The following is an 18,378-nucleotide window of genomic DNA, read 5'->3' as shown; positions in this document are numbered from 1 at the left end:
ATATTTGTTCAAAGGCATGTAAAACCTATAATAATGGGTTAGCAAAGCCTGGGTGGGTGGCTTGATCATGATCAATGGAAGAAGATCAAGAATGAAAAAGGAAAATCCCCACTTAAAAAGAAGGTGTCACGCATGCAAGTTGTAACAAGCTCCTTGAGAGCAATTAGTTGGGCCTTCTTCAAGTCATACTTTGTCATTATGATGTTTTAATATGTTCATATTCTAGGTTTGAATTGAACAAGTAATTTCATTATTATATTTACTTTACCTAATGTTTATTGTGTATCTACTTCTTTTCTAGTATTGATACATTGGTCATTCGATGGACTAGAGGCTAGAGAAATAATATGTAGTAGGATTATGCAACTTATGAAGAGGTTATGGGCACAGAGAAAATAGATATCTAATTATAATATATTAATAAGTTTATACTTTATATTTCATTCAAGAGTTATAATGTATGCTCGAGGATGAGATCTATGATTAGGGATCTTGTCATTGTCTACTATATAGATATTAAGTTATATCATTAGCAACTATAGTTTGATATATATATATATCTAATTTTATCATTTGTAGTTGTACCATTTGGATTTATATGTATTCATTTAGTATTGCATCATTAGGACATCACTTTATTTTCTTTCTACTTTCAAGTACTTTGTAGTATCTTTCTTGTATTGTGTATATTCAAATGGCTAATTTATATTTGTTACAATACTACTTTCATTACTGCTTTGGGATTTTATATAGGTTTGAATAGTAGTCTATGTCTCATAGAATATCAAATATGGACAACAATGGGATAACCCTTGGAGAGCAAGATCTCTACTGCATTTCTTTTACTCTACAGTCATTATATTGATGTAATTTCTTTGCACTCCTCAGAATAGTTGTTGGTATTTGTCACTATTTAGCAACACATATTTTGAGGGGTATTTCAATGGCTATTCCAACAAATACTTTAGCATATTTTTTCCAATAATAATTAAATCACACACACGCACGCACGCACACGCGCACATGCGCACATGCGCGTGCGCGCGCGCGCGCGCACACACACACACACACACACACACACACACACACACACACACACACACACACACACACACACACACACACACACACACACACACACACACACACACACACACACACATAGATGTGATTGATATTTTGAAGTATTTTGAAGTGCATTCACATCGGAAATTTTGATGGTATATCATTCATATAATGTAGTGATCATTCATCTCTTGCATGTCAATATTATAAATCCTTAATTCCTATGCTAATTAACTATAGTTATTGTATATTATATACATATGAAATATCATTGTGATACACAATGGAATATAATCTCAATAGAGATATCTTTCTAGGAGGGAAATAGAAAGGTATTGTATCATAATGGTACATAATGCCAATGAACTAAGCTAGTTGTTCAACACCAATGAAGTGTCCACACTTCCCAAGTGATACTTCAAATTAAAGGTAAATGACATCAATTTAGTGCCAATTGATAAGCACAATGAACCATGACCCAAGTATGGATTTTAAAAGTCTATGTAAGTGGCATAAACATTATTGATAAATAAGTCTCATGTGAATTCATTAACAAACATTTTTGATAAATTAGTTTGATGTGAATTCATTACCAAACATTTTAGATAATTTAGTTTGATGTGAATTCATTATCAAACATTTTAAATAATTTAGTTTGATGTGAATTCATTACCAAAAGAAGCAAAGACTACAACACATTTTTTTTCTTAAAATATAATGACACATATATTCAAAATATTACATAATTTCACAAATATATGTATGCTCGGGTAAGTTACTCATGAATATATGTGTGCATCACGTGAGTTCAAAATAATGTATTTTTAAAATACCATTTGTATACATTTTTTACATACAGAAGGGTGTAATATAAAGGGTTTATTTACAAATTGAATAGAAAAGGGTTATGTTTTATTCAAGGAAAATTCACAGATAAGGATATTTATAAATAGGCCTTGAACACACATGATGTAGAGGATATACATATAGTAACTTCCTTGAGTATGTATGGTGGAAATCAACTTTGTCCATGTTAATACCAAGGCAAAACATGCATGCATATGTGCACACACTTGCATGTGCTCAAAAATTTGTATACACAAGCTATAGAAAGAGAGCTTATCTAATTTAATCAAATGTGAAAAATATAGATTGTTTGAGTCATTATATAATAAAACTCGGCTTATATGTATACAATGGTGCACCTACTACTCAAAACACTAAATATGGTCTCCATGTTTCTCCATAAAGAAGACATTTTTGCTCACTACCAATGTTGTTACTAATAGGCTTTATCCTTTGTTTTTATAGTCTAAGGCTAATGCCAATACTTGAGTAGTGCTTCTCACACCATCGGTTCTTAGCGCACCATCCATGCACTATATACCAATGCAGTGTACATGCTAGGCCAATGTATGAATTGCTCATTTCCAAGCATAGAGATCTTGTGTATGGGTCCTAAGCCCATGTAGATCAACCACCCAATGCATCAACTACTCATTTCTATGCCTAGAGATCTTGTATGGGGTCTAGCCATGTTGATGATTAGGACCATCGGGCTTTAGATGAATAGGAGCATGTGGTGTCAACAACTCCAAGCAACTAGAAAAGGCACATGAAGCAAGCTAGAGTTACCTTAGGAGTTGTTCTCATAAGGGGGTTTCGTATAAATTGTTTCTAGTGGTTTCCACGAAAAATTGGATACCCCTGTAAGTCACATGGTTTTTGGTTTTGGGAAGACCCCCTCCACCTCAGAGAACTTAGCTTGTTTGGTTTCTTGGTTGGGAACCACTCCTCATTTTAGGAAAGGTCTTTATTAAGATCTAAATCCCCTTTTTTCTGGATTGAAGTCCCACAATGCATGTTTGGTTTTTAAATTCAAGGTTTCTACAAAATCTTTAGTGTTGAACCAAAGAGGTTTTAAGGAAACGAAGAAGACCACTAAGAAGGAAACCCCTTCACGAGAAGAGCTCGTGAGTCTTGTCTTGATGTTTAGATAGAATTGTTTTGAGCATGCTAACGAGTTGCAATGGGAACGGGGTGCAGGATACGATATGTAGCCGGCATGGGAGGATCTGTGACGTGGAGACCAATGCGAGAGAGAGAGAGAGAGAGAGACAGAGAGAGAGAGAGAGAGAGAGAGAGAGTGTGTGTGTGTGTGTACAAGCGAGCAACCACAGCACAGAGAGAGAGAGAGAGAGAGTGTGTGTGTGTGTATACAAGCGAGCAACCACAGCACCACAGAGAGAGAGAGAGAGAGAGAGAGAGAGAGAGAGAGAGAGAGAGTGTGTGTGTGTGTGTACAAGCGAGCAACCACAGCACAGAGAGAGAGAGAGAGAGAGAGAGAGAGAGAGAGAGACTGTGTGTGTGTGTATACAAGCGAGCAACCACAGCACCAGAGAGAGAGAGAGAGAGAGAGAGAGAGAGAGAGAGAGAGAGTCGTCGTCGTCGTCGTCGTCGTCGTCGTCAGCGATCCAGTCGACATGGCGCCGGATCATCAGGATTCACGTAATCACGAGGGAGACCATGGATCGCCCATATCAGCTGCAGCCGCAGACGGGGTCCTTGTCTCGATATCCGCCATGGAAGAGTCTGATAAGCCCCAAGAGAAGGCCAAGACGAAGAAGGAGGAGCAGAAGCTGAAGAGCCGCGGCCTCGCCATCGCTGACCTTGCCCTGCGCATCGCGGCCCTCGTCGTCCTCATCGTCGCACTGGCCGTCCTCGCTTCCTCTTCTGATTCCACTCAAGAGCAAGACTCTGTCGACTATTTCGGCGACGTCGTCACCACCACCGTCTCCGTTAAAATCACGGACTTTGACGCCACCAAGTGAGTCCTCTCTTTAGCCACGTCTCCTTACACGGTGCTCTTAAGGACACAACTACTTAAGCAACCTTCCTCAAGGCACAATACTACTCATCCAATGATTTTCGAACCTCTCGCACAAGACGTTTTCGACATTTTCCCCATCATGTAGGAAAGGGGCTCTTTCCTCTTGTTTTCCCTATCCTACTACTCAATATTAGAGTGTTTATTCGGGAAGCACCACATACCTAGCTAGGTCCAGTTCGAGGACTAGGGGCTATTGCCCCCACCCTGCAACAATAGCCCCATGCCCCTAATCACACCTAGCTAAGTATGCGGTCTCTCCCTCACAGAAGCTCATGATGTTGTTGTAATTCACAGTGTGAAATTTATCTAAAATTTTGTGTGAATTGCTTCCTAAGTACAATATACTTGACACTATTGGTAACAAGAATGAATCTATGCTTAGGATCGGTGCACTACTAAAGGAATCTTGTCTATAACATGAATTTTATAACATTATATTTAGCATATTGTTATGAAGAAAATGGCACTTTTTCCATGTAGCATCCACCTAAAATAAAGTTTACAAACTTTTCATATGCTTGCCATACTAAAGCTTGGGTGATATCATATACCTGTCTTGGTCCCAAGAAAAGTTGAGATCCCCATGTTTACAGCTTTTTTTAGATAGTCATGTCAAGAATACTAACTTCATCAATATCCTTATTTCTTTATTATGTCCAAACGAAAATGTAAAAAAGATATAGCCCACATTCATTAGCTAGCATTAAGGAAAATATGGACTCCAAAAGGGTCATTTAGCTTAAGAGCTAATCATTTTATTAAGCAAGAATTTTATGAGCTAGATAGATGGGTGAGAGTGTGATGTGCACATTTTATCTAGACCCTTTCGCCTAATTTGGACTAATAGTCCTAGTTGCATTTATAAGTAGGGTTGTTTTCCAAAAAGATATATTCAATTTCGATTTTAAAAGATGGTCCATCAATTTGTATGTCTCCATACATAAATGTGTAGGGAAAGAGGCACTTCAGATTTAAATTCAAATTTTTAGTGGAATCCAATTTGAAAAGAATGTTTTGTTAGTCTCCGTATGTGGGATATAGTGTAGCATGTGGATGTGACCCCACAAGGGGTTAATGGTATATCCATGGGATATAGTGTAGTGTGTGACACACGGTCACTACCCCACTCATGATCAATGATACCCATGGCCATTATGGCCTTCATTATGACTCTATAGATGGGTTACAGGCCAACTACATTGTGAATATAGGCCCAACCGTATACTAGTAGGGCATGTGCCAAGAAAAATTTCAATAGAGAATCATGATGTTTAGACCCTTTTTTAATTGAAAACCATTCTTGGTTTTGTCAAAAAAATTTCAATGCTCATGATGGCGTGTAGGCTCATAATTAGGAAAACAATCAGGAAGTTGACAAGCACACTTTTGCCAAATTTATTGATGCATTTCATGATGATCACCCACCTTTTCCATAAAGAAGTCATGGGTTGAATTGCCACTTCTAAAAAAGCATAATTCATTAACTAGTTTGTTATGCATTAGCTCGAATAGAACTTGGAGCTTAGAAATTGTTACAAAGAACTCTCTAATTTTGGCATGGTCTGTTGGAGTCATTGTGGAGTGTGGAGTTGTGAGTAATGGGCTTAACACTATTTGAGAAGTGTGGCATGTGAAGCCCATCTCCTATTGGCATGCATGCATGGTGGAAATGGGAAGAAGCCTAGAATAGATTAGGAAGATGGTGAATTGAATGTAGTGACCAAGCAACAAAAGCATGGGAAGTAAAAAATCAAGCTAGATTTTGTAGGTACTCTAGGGGCTGGTGAAGATATGGTAGAAAGGGAGAAAAAAGTGCCTAGATATCAAAAGAGATAAAATGAGAAGAACATGCCAACAATCATAGAGAAAAAGTAGGTTCTATGCATGTTGGTAGCATTATTTTTGTATCAAACAAAGTCATGCCAACTTTTCCTAGCACGGTCTTTATGTTTAATATATGGGATATCCTCCTATGGAGGAGTTTTAGGAATGATTCTCCTATGGAGGACTTTCAAGAATGGTTCTTGTACACATGGAACTCGAGCCTCCCTTGTGCAATATAGATTTGTGGAGAGAGGTTACTCTTTTGTGGTGGTTGCCTCACGTGTATGAAGAGATTGGACACTTAGTTGGGTTGTGAGATACAATGGAAATCTAGTTTGCTTTGATACCTTGGAGTTGTATCTTTTCTCCTGAAGAAGTGCTCTAGCACAAATGTCTAGTTTGGGTCACCTACTTGAGGTTTCTTTCCTAGTTAGATGGAAAGATTCATGTGTGAGCTAAAACCTTTCGTAAGGTAGTACATGTGCTATCTATGATATCTCCAAGAAGAACCCATAAAGCAAAGAAATGAGTATGTTTTGAGTGATTGAAAGAAGCCCATTGTATCTGAGATGTTGAGGGTATTTGATGCAAATGCAATTGAGTTGGTGGTGGATGCTAAAGTTTTCAACCTTCCCAAATACTTGCTTTCTATGCTACGAGGTAGGGAAATTTGTGAAAGATTTCCTTAGGAGGGAGGGGACAAAGGATAATTGATAGTATGTAGGTATAAGCTGACCATCAAGAGGGAGAGAAATTTGAGGAAGAAAATGGAACTTGACAACATTTAGGGGTATTATATGTTGGAGAAGAAAATAAAGGCATCGAGGTGTGCAAGTTGGTAGCAAGAAAGAGAGGAAGGGAAAAGTTGATGAAGGAAAAATTCAGATTGTCGAGTAACAAGGATGAGTAGAAGAGAATTATCAATTCTAATTTCACAAGGTATAGACTAAGTTGAGCTATGGTTGAAAGAGGGAGAATGTTCCACCAAAGAATAAAGAGCAGCAAGGAAATAAAATGTATAAGATCTCACTTAAGAAGCTTGTACAAAAGCCTTTGATGGACATGAATTACTTTGAAATGTTGGAAATTAGTTACTTTGTAGTTTTGGATTGAGATGATGTAACTTATGATGATGAAGATTGCATTAATATTTGTGAATAAGGGTACAAGTTTGATCATACTTATAGTAATCACATCAAATGTTAGAGGGTTAGGGAGTGCACTTAGGAAGGACTAGTGCTATGAAATTCTAAGAAAGTCGAAACTACCTAAACTAGATTTGCAAAACTAAAGCTTGGACAAGGAGAAGCACAATAGTACTTTTTACGGAATACAGAATGTTTGGAGATTATGCAAACATGAGAAAAGAGGAACAATACTGCAGATCAAGAGAGCTTACAAAGCTAAATAATTTTGCACGAGAGGTGATAGGAGGGCAGTGGTGGCACATCTCATGGTTGGTAAGGAAAGAGTGGTTCATGTATTGGTGTGTGATCCAAATTGTTTACCTAAGAGGACACCATTATAGGAGGATGTAGGTTGGTTGTCCACAACATGTTGTTGATTAGAGATTGAAATATGATGCTTCAAGAGGGAGAGTAGTCTCATGGCAAGGGAACCATGCTAATACAAGAGAGATGGATCTAGAAAGATTTGCTAAGGAGGTATCCACACACCAAGTTGAAGACCTACAGGACAAGGATAAGGAGCACTAGAAATTCTACCCCTCCTATAATTTAATTTGATGTTAGGGAAAGTAATTATGAATAAGATACCCACCAGCAAAGCTATGGAGGTCTTATCTTTGTGTATATTTTGTAAGAGGGACGAGGAAGGTATCATGCATCTGTTTTGAGAATGGAGGGAGGTTAGGTGCATGTGGAAGCTAATGAAGACTGGTTCAATAGACCTAGCTTGGCATCCAATATTCATGCTAAGATAATATTTTTTTCAAGAGAGCAAGGGGCTCTAAATGAAGAGATCATGAAAGTATGAAAGATTTTTAGAGTTATAATGGTAACATGGATATGGAAACACATGAATGGGAGGAGTTTTGAAAGGATTGACTTCATTGCCCTCAAGGATTACTGGACCATGGTGAAAGATGAGATTCTCTTAGCAATTAAGAGCTTCCAAGGAAGCTCTAAGATAGTTAAGGTAGTTTGATGAGTTGGCTATTTCCTAGAGTTTCATTAGACTCACACCTAAGGGGTGTTGTAAAGTTCTTTTATTTTTCCTCTTGATCAACACAAACAAGTATGCGATCACATTATTTTTTCGACAAAAGTCTATTAGCCCCCTCTTAGAATTATTCTCCTAATAAATCTCCATTAGCACTTGTGATAGGTGATGAATGTAGTCAATGAGGACCAATAAATTATTATCCTCATTTATGTCCTCTAGACCAAGTTCAAGGTGTCTATCTCGTTCTTGTTCTTTTCAAATGTTCTTAGCATATCTACATATTGAGAAAATATGTGAAAGAGTAGCTCTTGATGGGGATTGAACTTCACCTAAAAAATGAATGCAAATTAATAAATATCCTATGGTCTCCTCCTCGTAGTCACTAAACTTGGTATTAGTAATGAATCACCTAAATGTACTTTTTGAGGTTTCCATACCTTATAGTTACCTAGGTCTCAATGGAAGAAATCTAAAGAATCAAAATAAAGGCAACCACTCTCACAAGAGAATTGTGAAAAAGAGGGCTGTTAAAATGAGAATGGAGCTTCAAAAGGATGCAGTTTCTTATAGCACACTCAACTTATGTCCAAATTTATGAATTTATCTTTATGATCTCCATGCTAGTTTTTTAAAATGAAAGTGTTTCTCTTCAATGTTCGAGTATTGTTAAATCCATATAATGCTTATAACTACCTTTATGTATGTGGAGTCATGGTTTTTACTAAAGATACTTCTCTAAGATCTTATGCTAACTTTATTTCCATGCACTAGATACAACTATCTCTATAACTTTGAGCAAGTCATTTTGAATAAGAGTACTTCTCTCCAATCTATAATAATATTGTTTCCATTAAATAGGTAGAATAGTTTTAAAAATATCATCTATAAAAAATAAGTAATGTTTGCCACTACCATTGCTCCAGTGGGCAGCTATAAGCACATCAATTTTGATTCCACGGCATCTATTTGACTCCAAATGTGTGCAAAATTGTCCCTTAAGTATATAATATTCAGAGTTTAAGTACATGTAGAGCTAATGATCATGACCAAAACACTACATTTTGGACATTTACTATTTTGCATGCTCATTCCTTTTCTATGTGACATTTTCCTTTCTATATGACTCCAAGAAACCTATCATTGATAGATTGTGTGAGTTCTTAAACACAAACATTTTAGGTGTCCTTTGGTATTCTTGGCATACAAAAAATGTTTACTATCCTATAAATGGGGCTAGGGGGAAAATGATACCAAATGACTTAATCCGTGCAAGAACTTCAAATATATGTGTTCTATGATGTAGTTTTTTCTCAAAACATGCCATTATGCGAAAAATTGGTGTAGAACACTTTTGTTAGCAAATGTAGCAGTCAAGAGCACTACTATGATTTGTCAAAAAGATGTATAATTTGAATCAGTTATATGTGTGTTTACATGAGAATATGTTTATAGCTACAAGTGCCTAATCAAAGACAACAACAATAGATGCACATAAGCTTGTACATTTTCTGAATGATATATTGAGGTGCTACTTGAATCATTAGTATAAGTTTGAATAGAACAATAATCATTCAAACCATATATCACATGCAATTTCTTAAGATTTTTTTTTGGTGCAAGGCTAATGCTATTCAAAGTGGATGCATGACTAGCTCATGCTTGACTTCCACACTTGTAGAGGTATTTATTTTCATGAAAGTAATCCTTTGTCCCTTTTGATGTTTAACTTTTGATGGCCCAAACAAGGGGACACACATACACCCAATCATTAGTAAATTAGATTTCTTCCCCTCACCATCCTTTACCTTGACATCATACAATATCATATTAAGGGTAGTGTCATTGTAGTGCTTCCTTGAACTTGCAATCGGTTTGGATAAACTCAAATTAAATTATACCTAGACCTAAAGGCTCTAAAAGGACTTATGATTATGTACTTTGAAATCCTAGACCAAATTGTGAGACATATAGATGCTTGCCTTTAGCATGAAAGTCCTTAGTCTTATTCCTCTCTTCCTATCTTCATGAAAGCATGTCAAGTACTAGATGGTGGAACTAAGAAAATGAAGAAAATTGAGAAATAAGTAGCTTTGTTTATTTGTTCTTAATTGATGGATCTAGTCATGTTTGGGGAAATTTTGCTATTTTGGAAACAAATGAGGTGCAAAATGCACAAAACTAGATATACTTAATAAAAAAACATCAATTATCACCAACATATAGTGATATGATGACGTTTTTATTAGAAAATATTACTTTTTTGCAAGAAGATGAGGAATAGAAATTTCTCAACTCAGATTCAAAGTACCTTTTTCTCTTGAAAGTGTGCACAAGCTCATACATTTTTCATCATTGCAATGAGAGAGAGAGAGAGAGAGAGAGAGAGAGAGAGAGAGAGAGAGAGAGAGAGAGAGAGAGAGAGAGAGAGAGAGAGAGAGAGAGAGAGAGAGAGAGAGAGAGAGAGAGAGAGAGAGAGAGCTATCTACTATATTAGATGGATGCATGTCACAACTAGCATAACAAGTCTAAATGCTAAATGAGTTTTGATTGACAAATCTTTAAGAATGCATCAAGAAAGAAACTAGAGGAGAAAGATAGAAAATATAACATTATTGAAGGGAGAGAAATATGAGCGGTAAATACTAAAATAACTTAGAGAGTAGTCATGGAAGTTGAGCAAGAAGGTGAAGCTAAAAGAGACATTTCAATATTGCACAATGCTTTAAAAAAAGTTCATCTTGAAATAATATTTATAGGACTTGGTTGAATGAATTTGAATCAAATGGGTCAGAAAACTACCTACTATAATATAGATAAATCTATAGGGATTTTGCACTTCAAACACTTAGTGAAAGCACATGGAAATCATTTTAATAGTAAGGTTTAATTGAAAAATCTTGCAAGTTTAGATTTAAGATGAGGAATTATGCTTTGATTGAAGATCTCTAAATATCATTTGATTTCTAAATTGTGTACCGAATAACTTATTTGTAGCCAAAACAAGCTTAAAAGAGCCATATTTTGGTAAATTAGGATTTGTAAATAGCATTTGATTTTTAGATTGTGTATCTCCCGTAGATTAACATCTTTGTAACCAAAACAATTAAATAATAATTTTAAAGAATAAAATGTATTCTACATTGATGAATATTTGTAGGTATGGACTTGCTGCCTCCACAGTTGGCATCACATACTCAATATATCAACTTGTTTCATCCTCTTTTTGGCTAATAAAGGGTCAACCAATGTTGCCTGGATATGCATCTTCATTAATTGCTTACATTGGTGACCAGGTTCATTCTCTCTCTCTCTCTCTCTCTCTCTCTCTCTCATATGTCAAGTAAAGGTTACTGATGATGTGTATTGATCACCCCTTTTGATTTTTTTTTTTCGGGGGGGGGGGGGGGGGACTCATCATAACATATGATGAGAAAGAGTTTTTATTGGAAGACTAAGGATGTAAAGGAGTATATGCTTATGCTCTTTAATTGGTAAACAAATAAGGCTAGCATTCCTTGCACATGGAAGTGGCCTTGTGAGGGAAGCAAAGTTTCCATGTGATACTTCACTTCCCTCACTTTTTCTGTTATCCTCTATCTCCTCTTTTTTCTTTTCTCTCCTCTCTTTATTTTCTTCTCTCTCCTCCCCTCTATCTTCCCTTCTAATATTTTTCTCTCCAATCTCTCTCTTCTTTTATCCCCCTCTCTCTCTCCTCTTTTTTCCTTCTCTCTCTCATCTTTTTATTTTCATTTCTCTCTTATTTTTTCTTTCCTTTTCTCTCTCATATTCTCTGTCTCTGTCTGTCTGTCTCTCTCTCTCTCTCTCTCCCCTCCTTTTTATTCTCCCTTCTATTTTTTTATTCTCTCTTTCATTTAGTTTATTTCACACACACAAACACACACACACACACACACACACACTCTCTCTCTCTCTCCATTTACTAATTTTTTTCTCCATTCTCTCTATCTCTCTTTTTTCTTTTCTCTCTCTTCCTTCTTTTCCCTTTCTCTCTAATATTTTTTAACTCTCCATTCTCTCTCTCATTTAGTTTATTTTGTTTATTCTCTCTCTCTCTCTCTCTCTCTCTCTTTGTCTCTCTTTGTATAATTTTCTCTCTCTTCATTCATCTCCCTCTCTCTTATGTTTATTTTTTATTTTTTCTCTCCATTCATCCCCCTCTCTCTCCATTCCATCAATATTTGTTTTTTCTCTATCTTCATTCGTTGCTCTTTCTTTCCACTTTTCTCTTCAGTCTCTATATGTTTTTTCTCTCTCCTCATTCATCCTCCTCTCTCTTGTGTTTACTTTTTGTTTTTCTCTCTCCATTGATTCCTTCTCTCTCTTGCCCCCTCTCTTCCCTCCCCTTTTTTCCTTTCTCTCTCTCTCTCTCTCTCTCTCTATATATATATATATATATATATATATATATATATATATAAGTTTTTTTATCTTCATTCATCCCCCCTCTCCCCTCCCCTCTCTTTTTTTTCTTTTTTTTCTCTCTTCATTCATCCCCCTCTCCCTCATATATATATATATATATATATATATATATCTTTGTGCTACAAGGGAAAATACATAGCAAAACACAAACACAGCTCTCACCCTACCCCTTGAGAAAATCAAGGCAAAGTTACCAAGCACTCAAACCTCTCTCTCTCTCTCTCTCTCTCTCTCTCTCTCTCTCTCTCTCTCTCTTTGTCTCTGTGTAGGCATGTTGTAGAGGTGGGCATGGAGAGGTAGACGTGCTACTATTCGAGACTGATGAGTAGCCCCGAATTGGGTAGTAGGATAGCAAGGAAATAGCTAGCAATGTCAACTAAAAAGCAATTATCAATAGTAGCGATGAGTGATGAGGTGGTAACTAGCAGTGGTGGTGGTGAGCTTCCCTAAGCTACATGAAAAATAATAATGTAGATAGATGAGTACTATTATGCCATCTCAATTACTTCATTCCTTACCAATTCTTACATGAAAAATGAACACATATCATGAATTTGGATTTACCACGAGATTGCAAACTACAAAGCATAGCTAGAATTCTCTCTCTCTCTAGTGGTGTATAGACTAACAAAGATGGGGCATTTCATTGTAACCAATGTAGAAATTTTAGCCTACTAGCCAGAAAAGCAATTCATAGAGGATGGTGAGATTATTTAAGTTACATGACTTGCTATGTATTATTATTCATGAGCATGACTCCATATTCATGGGAACATTTTGGCAAAGTGTTTTCAACTCATTGGGCACTAATTGTGGCTAGTATCTTCCACAAACTAAGGGGAAGATAGGGTTCAATAATCAATGGTCAAAAGCCTATCTTTGACATCTTTCTCATAACATAGAAGGAGGATGGGACTAATGATTAGGCTTGGCTAAACGTTTTAACATGACAACTCTCTCAAGTTTTGGAATGGTGCCCTTTGAGGAACTATATCTAAGTAAGGTTGATGTTCATGCTGCAATGTCAACATCAATATTAAAGTGGTAATGCTCAAGTACAAGAGGGTGAGATGGACATCTAACCATCACAGTAATGCATAAATAACTTGCAAAATCATGATGATGCACACATAAGGGAGATCACTTATCTTTGAGAGTGCCCAAATCAACTATGCCACATTGAACGGTGGACAAACTAGCTTTGACATGGTTTTAATCCCTTTTTCACCTTAATCTAATATTCATAGCAAAAAATATGGCAGTTTGAAAATAGGGTATTCTCATTGGAAAAATTTGGTAATAAGGTCTATAATTTCAAGATTTCATGAACTATCCTTGGTCTTTGAGATTTTAGCTTATCACACTACAAAAGGCACCTTTACCTATCCCATGTTTCAGTTTCTTTCCACTCACTTGACTAATGGACTAATATAGAACTTGAGGGAAAAATCTCTTAATGATGGTTGTGCGTGAATGGGACCACCATGGGACATGAAAAAACTATAACCAAAGATAATAGGGGCTAGAAGTATTTGTAATATCTAACAATAATATAAGAAATTTTAGCAAGAGAAAGAAGGTGAGGGGCCATGGGATTTCAATTTCACATGATCACCCACCCTAAAGAGTTCATCAACTTACCTTAATATATTAATGATGATGGATTGTGATTAGCAATATGATCTCAAGTTGGCCATCTTAGTAGAAATGTATAAGTATTATCACCCTAAATTTAGGAATCCATGGCAACAAAATTTCAAATTATTCAATTTTAATTGATGGGGATTTTGTAATACACATTCGTGCTCAATTAGTTGATTTTCAATGATTAATATCAAAGCTCATTTAGGCTCATAAAAGCATGATCATGCTACCCTAATTACCTTACATCATGGACAACTTATGGTATTATGTAATTGGAAAGGGGGAAGGGGAGGGGGAGTGTGTGTACATCTGTGGTAGACCCCATTAACTTCGTTGCTACCTAGGGTTAAAAACACTTGAGGAGACATGTATAAGCTTTGAGGATGGAGGCTCAATGCTTAGAAATTGGGGGGGAATGAGGAAGAAAGAAAACAAGGGACAATGCCTAGAATGGGGACTTAAAGATATCTAATGCTCAAACCATTCTGATTTCTTATTTCAAACTTAAATTTACCAATCTTGTCTTGATTACTTTAGAGTACTTATAGATTTTCAAATAGATATAAAGTGGTCTATTGAAATAAATGTGAGTATATATGTATGTATGCATGCATGCATGCATAAATGTATGGTGTGCATGTGAGTGTGGAGAGAGAGAGAGAGAGAGAGAGAGAGAGAGAGAGAGAGAGAGAGAGAGAGAGAGAGAGAGAGAGAGAGAGAGAGAGAGAGAGAGAGAGAGAGAGAGAGAGAGAGAGAGAGAGAGAGAGAGAGAGAGAGAGAGAGAGAGAGAGAGAGAGAGAGAGAGAGATTTTATGTCTACATACAGATAATATGCATATAGGAATAACACATCATATTTATATATTTTCCATGCTTCTTTGGTGAATCCAATTCATTTATCTCATTTTTTCTAAGCTCTTTATGTTTTTTTGCAACTTCAAAAACAATATGAAAGATCTATAAAGAGTTAAATTAAGGAGATAAATAATGTAATATGAGTTTCTTATCATTTTATGTAATCTACACCAAAATCTTTTTCTTTGAAGGATTTATACTTAATATCTCAAAATACCCCAATTCCTACCCTCATTGTTGCACTATCCTTGTAGATTGTTGCTGCCCTTCTCTTGTCTGGAGGCACTTCACCAGCTACACTTCTACAATATGCCTATAAGAAAGATGCTTGCACATCAGTAGAGAGCTTTTGTAGTCAAGTGGCTGGTGGAACTGCAATGATATTTATAGGTTTTACTATATTGGTCGCAAGTATGATTATATCTGGATACTCTTTCTTTAAAAAAAAATATTGAACAATGATAAGATAGATATAAGGTTAAGACAAATGTAGATTGATTATTTTACATGACTAGTGTGAATAAATTTTTGAGTTTTTGATTTTTCATTTCTATAATCAAAATTTGAAATATATATATTTGAAAGAAAATTCAAGCACAAAGGTTTTTCCTTATACTTGTAAGTCTAATTGTAGCATTAGTTGGATTACATGAAATTCATGGAAAAATACATAGAGAGATTTATGCATGATGATGAAAAACTAATATACTCTCTTCCTTTAGGAGGCTCAAGATTTAAAATACTCATGATATTCATTGTCACACATACAAATTAGAAAAGTAAATGTAAGTTGATCTTGTGTGTTGCAAAAGCGCAAAGGAGGAAATAGTTTGATGTATAATGGAAGCTTTAACATTTTTTTAAAATAATGTTTCAATGCATTCCTATTGAACAAAGTTTAAGGTCATTAAGACATATTTAGTTGAGAATTTATGAGAAAGACTTTAAAATATACAAACAATATGCCATAACTATAGTAAAGAAACTCATGTTACAAAGAGCCCCATCTCTTGGAACACCTTCTAGTACAAAATCCTTAAAATATACAAACAATATGCCATAAGTATAGTTTAAAAGCTCATGTTATCGAGAGCCCCATCCCTTAGAACACCTTTTAGTACAAAATCCTTGAAATTAAGTTTTGAAATCTGTTGATTCCTATCACATAGGAGGTATTTTGGCACACATCCTAGTGATAAGGCACTTGAAAATTTGGCAATCCCATTCAGGATCAAGCAAATATAATGTCATGATAAGAAATCAATGGAAACATTCAAACAAAAATTACATACTAAAAGTGGCTAAATTGATATGCTGGCATGTTTTCAAAGCATCTATTATTTAGTTAACATGATTGCTTTCTAGTATGATAAGATGATGGCTATTGTAGTATACATTTGCATATGGAATAATGTTATTTCCAAAATAAGTATTTATTACATATGAATTATCTTCTACAAAAGATATGTAGATAAAGAGAGACCCTCGAATAGGGTGCAAAATACATAATTCTCTATATAAAGATAGACCACCTCCCTCTATTTCTATTGTACAAAACATTCAAACACCATAGAAAGTATTCATTTCTCTTTGCCTACCACTACTTGATGCTTCTATCTATCTATAGGTTTAAATCAATTAAATAAATTTATATAAAGGACTTAGTCAAACTTTGAGGAGTGTGGTTGCATTATTTATATGCAAACATGATTACATTCGAAAATAATATATTAATATCTTACCTTTAGCTTATTTTCTTGTGCAAGATGGTCGTATCACATGTTAAAGCCTCAAACCATAGCTTAAGGATAATTCAATAAAACTAATATCAACATAAATAAATTGAAAGAAAATGAGACAAGAAAATGCACGATACAAGATTGGGTACAATCTCCCCCATGCATGTGTGAGCATCTTCCTCATAGTGCATTGCAAATACTTTTGTTCTTAACATAGGATATTACATCCAAAATAGGATTTTAAGTCCTTTGTATGAATAGGCTTATCTTTCTTGATAAATCCTAATATCAAACTAAAATCTTGAATGCAAATCATATTTTGGCTTGATAAAATAAATACCTAGCCATAAGGCTATAAAATAAAGGTTACAAAAATATTGAACAGTCTTGCACATAAGTGTGCTAATGAATAATACATTACAAATCAATAATGACAAATATTATTTTTTCAAATTAAAGCATCCCCTTGATACATAAAAGAATCATGATATCTACATCTCTTTAATCTTTAATGTTCTAAAAAAGTAAACTAAAAAAATTATCATAAAATTTCATGAGAATAATAAAACCACAATCGTCAATTTTAAAATAATTAAAATAAATTAATTATTATAGCAATGCTTGGGGATAGGAAAATAACAATCCTCGATTTATTAAAAAGTATTAAAAAAGCATGGATGATCAATCACATGCTAGTGCTTTCTCATGTGGGGGATTTGCACTAAATTAACTAGGAACAAACAAAAATTTAAATCTTAACACTGATTAAAATACACACATACACACACTTGCACATATATGTATGTATGTATGTATGTATGAGGTGATTAATATGTGCTGCCTCAATGAGTACATCTGCATTGTCACAATGAGAATATGGGTCTACAAATTTTCCAAACTTTGTGTTATATGACAAATCTATATTTGAGATAGAATTCAATGTATTCGTGAATAGTATGTAGAATCTATACAGATTCAAATAGTCACATGTTAGGGAAAGGGGTGTCTTTCGAATCCAGTGGGATACTTTAATAGAATGATTCTTGCATCTTATCAAGTACCTATGATACTCATGGCTAGTGCATTAAAAAATCTTATTCAAGGAAATTTCTATGTACACTTTCTTATCCTTGAATTTATCTAGCTTATATAGAAAATCTATATAAGGCATCTTCTATTTTTTTGTAGTTTGTATATCTAAAAACTATCTCATTGCCTAACTTGCATGACAACATACATCTACAAAAAATTAACTTCCCTATGACCTCATTTCCCCAAAGAAATGTTTGGGGTAACTCATAGTGAAAAGAAGGCCCACTTAATTGAATTGAACTAACACTTAATTCCTAGAAAGCATGAAATGTAACAAGAAAATGATAATTTTTCATTAGCCTTGAGCTCCATGGAATCCATGGTTGCTGCAAAGTACAATGAAAGTATAAGATATAATAACTTTAAAGGTTAACTAGGAGTTCTTCTTGGATTTCTAAAAAATGAGAAAAAAGTATTTACAATGGCATCAAGGGCCCCTTATCTATTCCCAAGAGAATAGTCTAAATCACTCTTCACTTTTCAAAAAATTATCCTCTTTTCCCATTTAATAATGGACTCCTAAAAGAGTATTTGCCAGAGCATTTTTCTTTCATTATAGACCATTCCTTCCTAAAGTAGCTTTGCCCTCAAAGCTTGGATGATGGAAATGATAGAATCAAAGGAGTACCATAAGAATTGAAG

At 35.1% G+C, this 18,378-nt stretch overlaps 1 protein-coding gene across 1 annotated transcript; it reads left to right on the top strand.

Annotated features, from left to right (window-relative positions):
• The first annotated feature begins 3,393 nt into the window (after nucleotides 1-3,393).
• Nucleotides 3,394-15,414, top strand: LOC148009734 (CASP-like protein PIMP1). The gene is made up of 3 exons (XM_087673193.1): nucleotides 3,394-3,892; nucleotides 11,121-11,256; nucleotides 15,160-15,414. The coding sequence occupies exons 1-3, from the start codon at nucleotides 3,549-3,551 to the stop codon at nucleotides 15,358-15,360; spliced, it is 681 nt and encodes a 226-aa protein (XP_087529319.1). The 5' UTR covers nucleotides 3,394-3,548; the 3' UTR covers nucleotides 15,361-15,414.
• Nucleotides 15,415-18,378: the final 2,964 nt, after the last annotated feature.

Source organism: Lygodium microphyllum, chromosome 30 (assembly GCF_053477565.2).
Source record: "Lygodium microphyllum isolate KBCC chromosome 30, Lygodium_microphyllum_v1.1.10, whole genome shotgun sequence".
Taxonomy (NCBI): Eukaryota; Viridiplantae; Streptophyta; class Polypodiopsida; order Schizaeales; family Lygodiaceae; genus Lygodium; species Lygodium microphyllum.
Note: the sequence above shows the minus strand (reverse complement) of the source record. Positions and strands in the feature narration are given on the sequence as shown.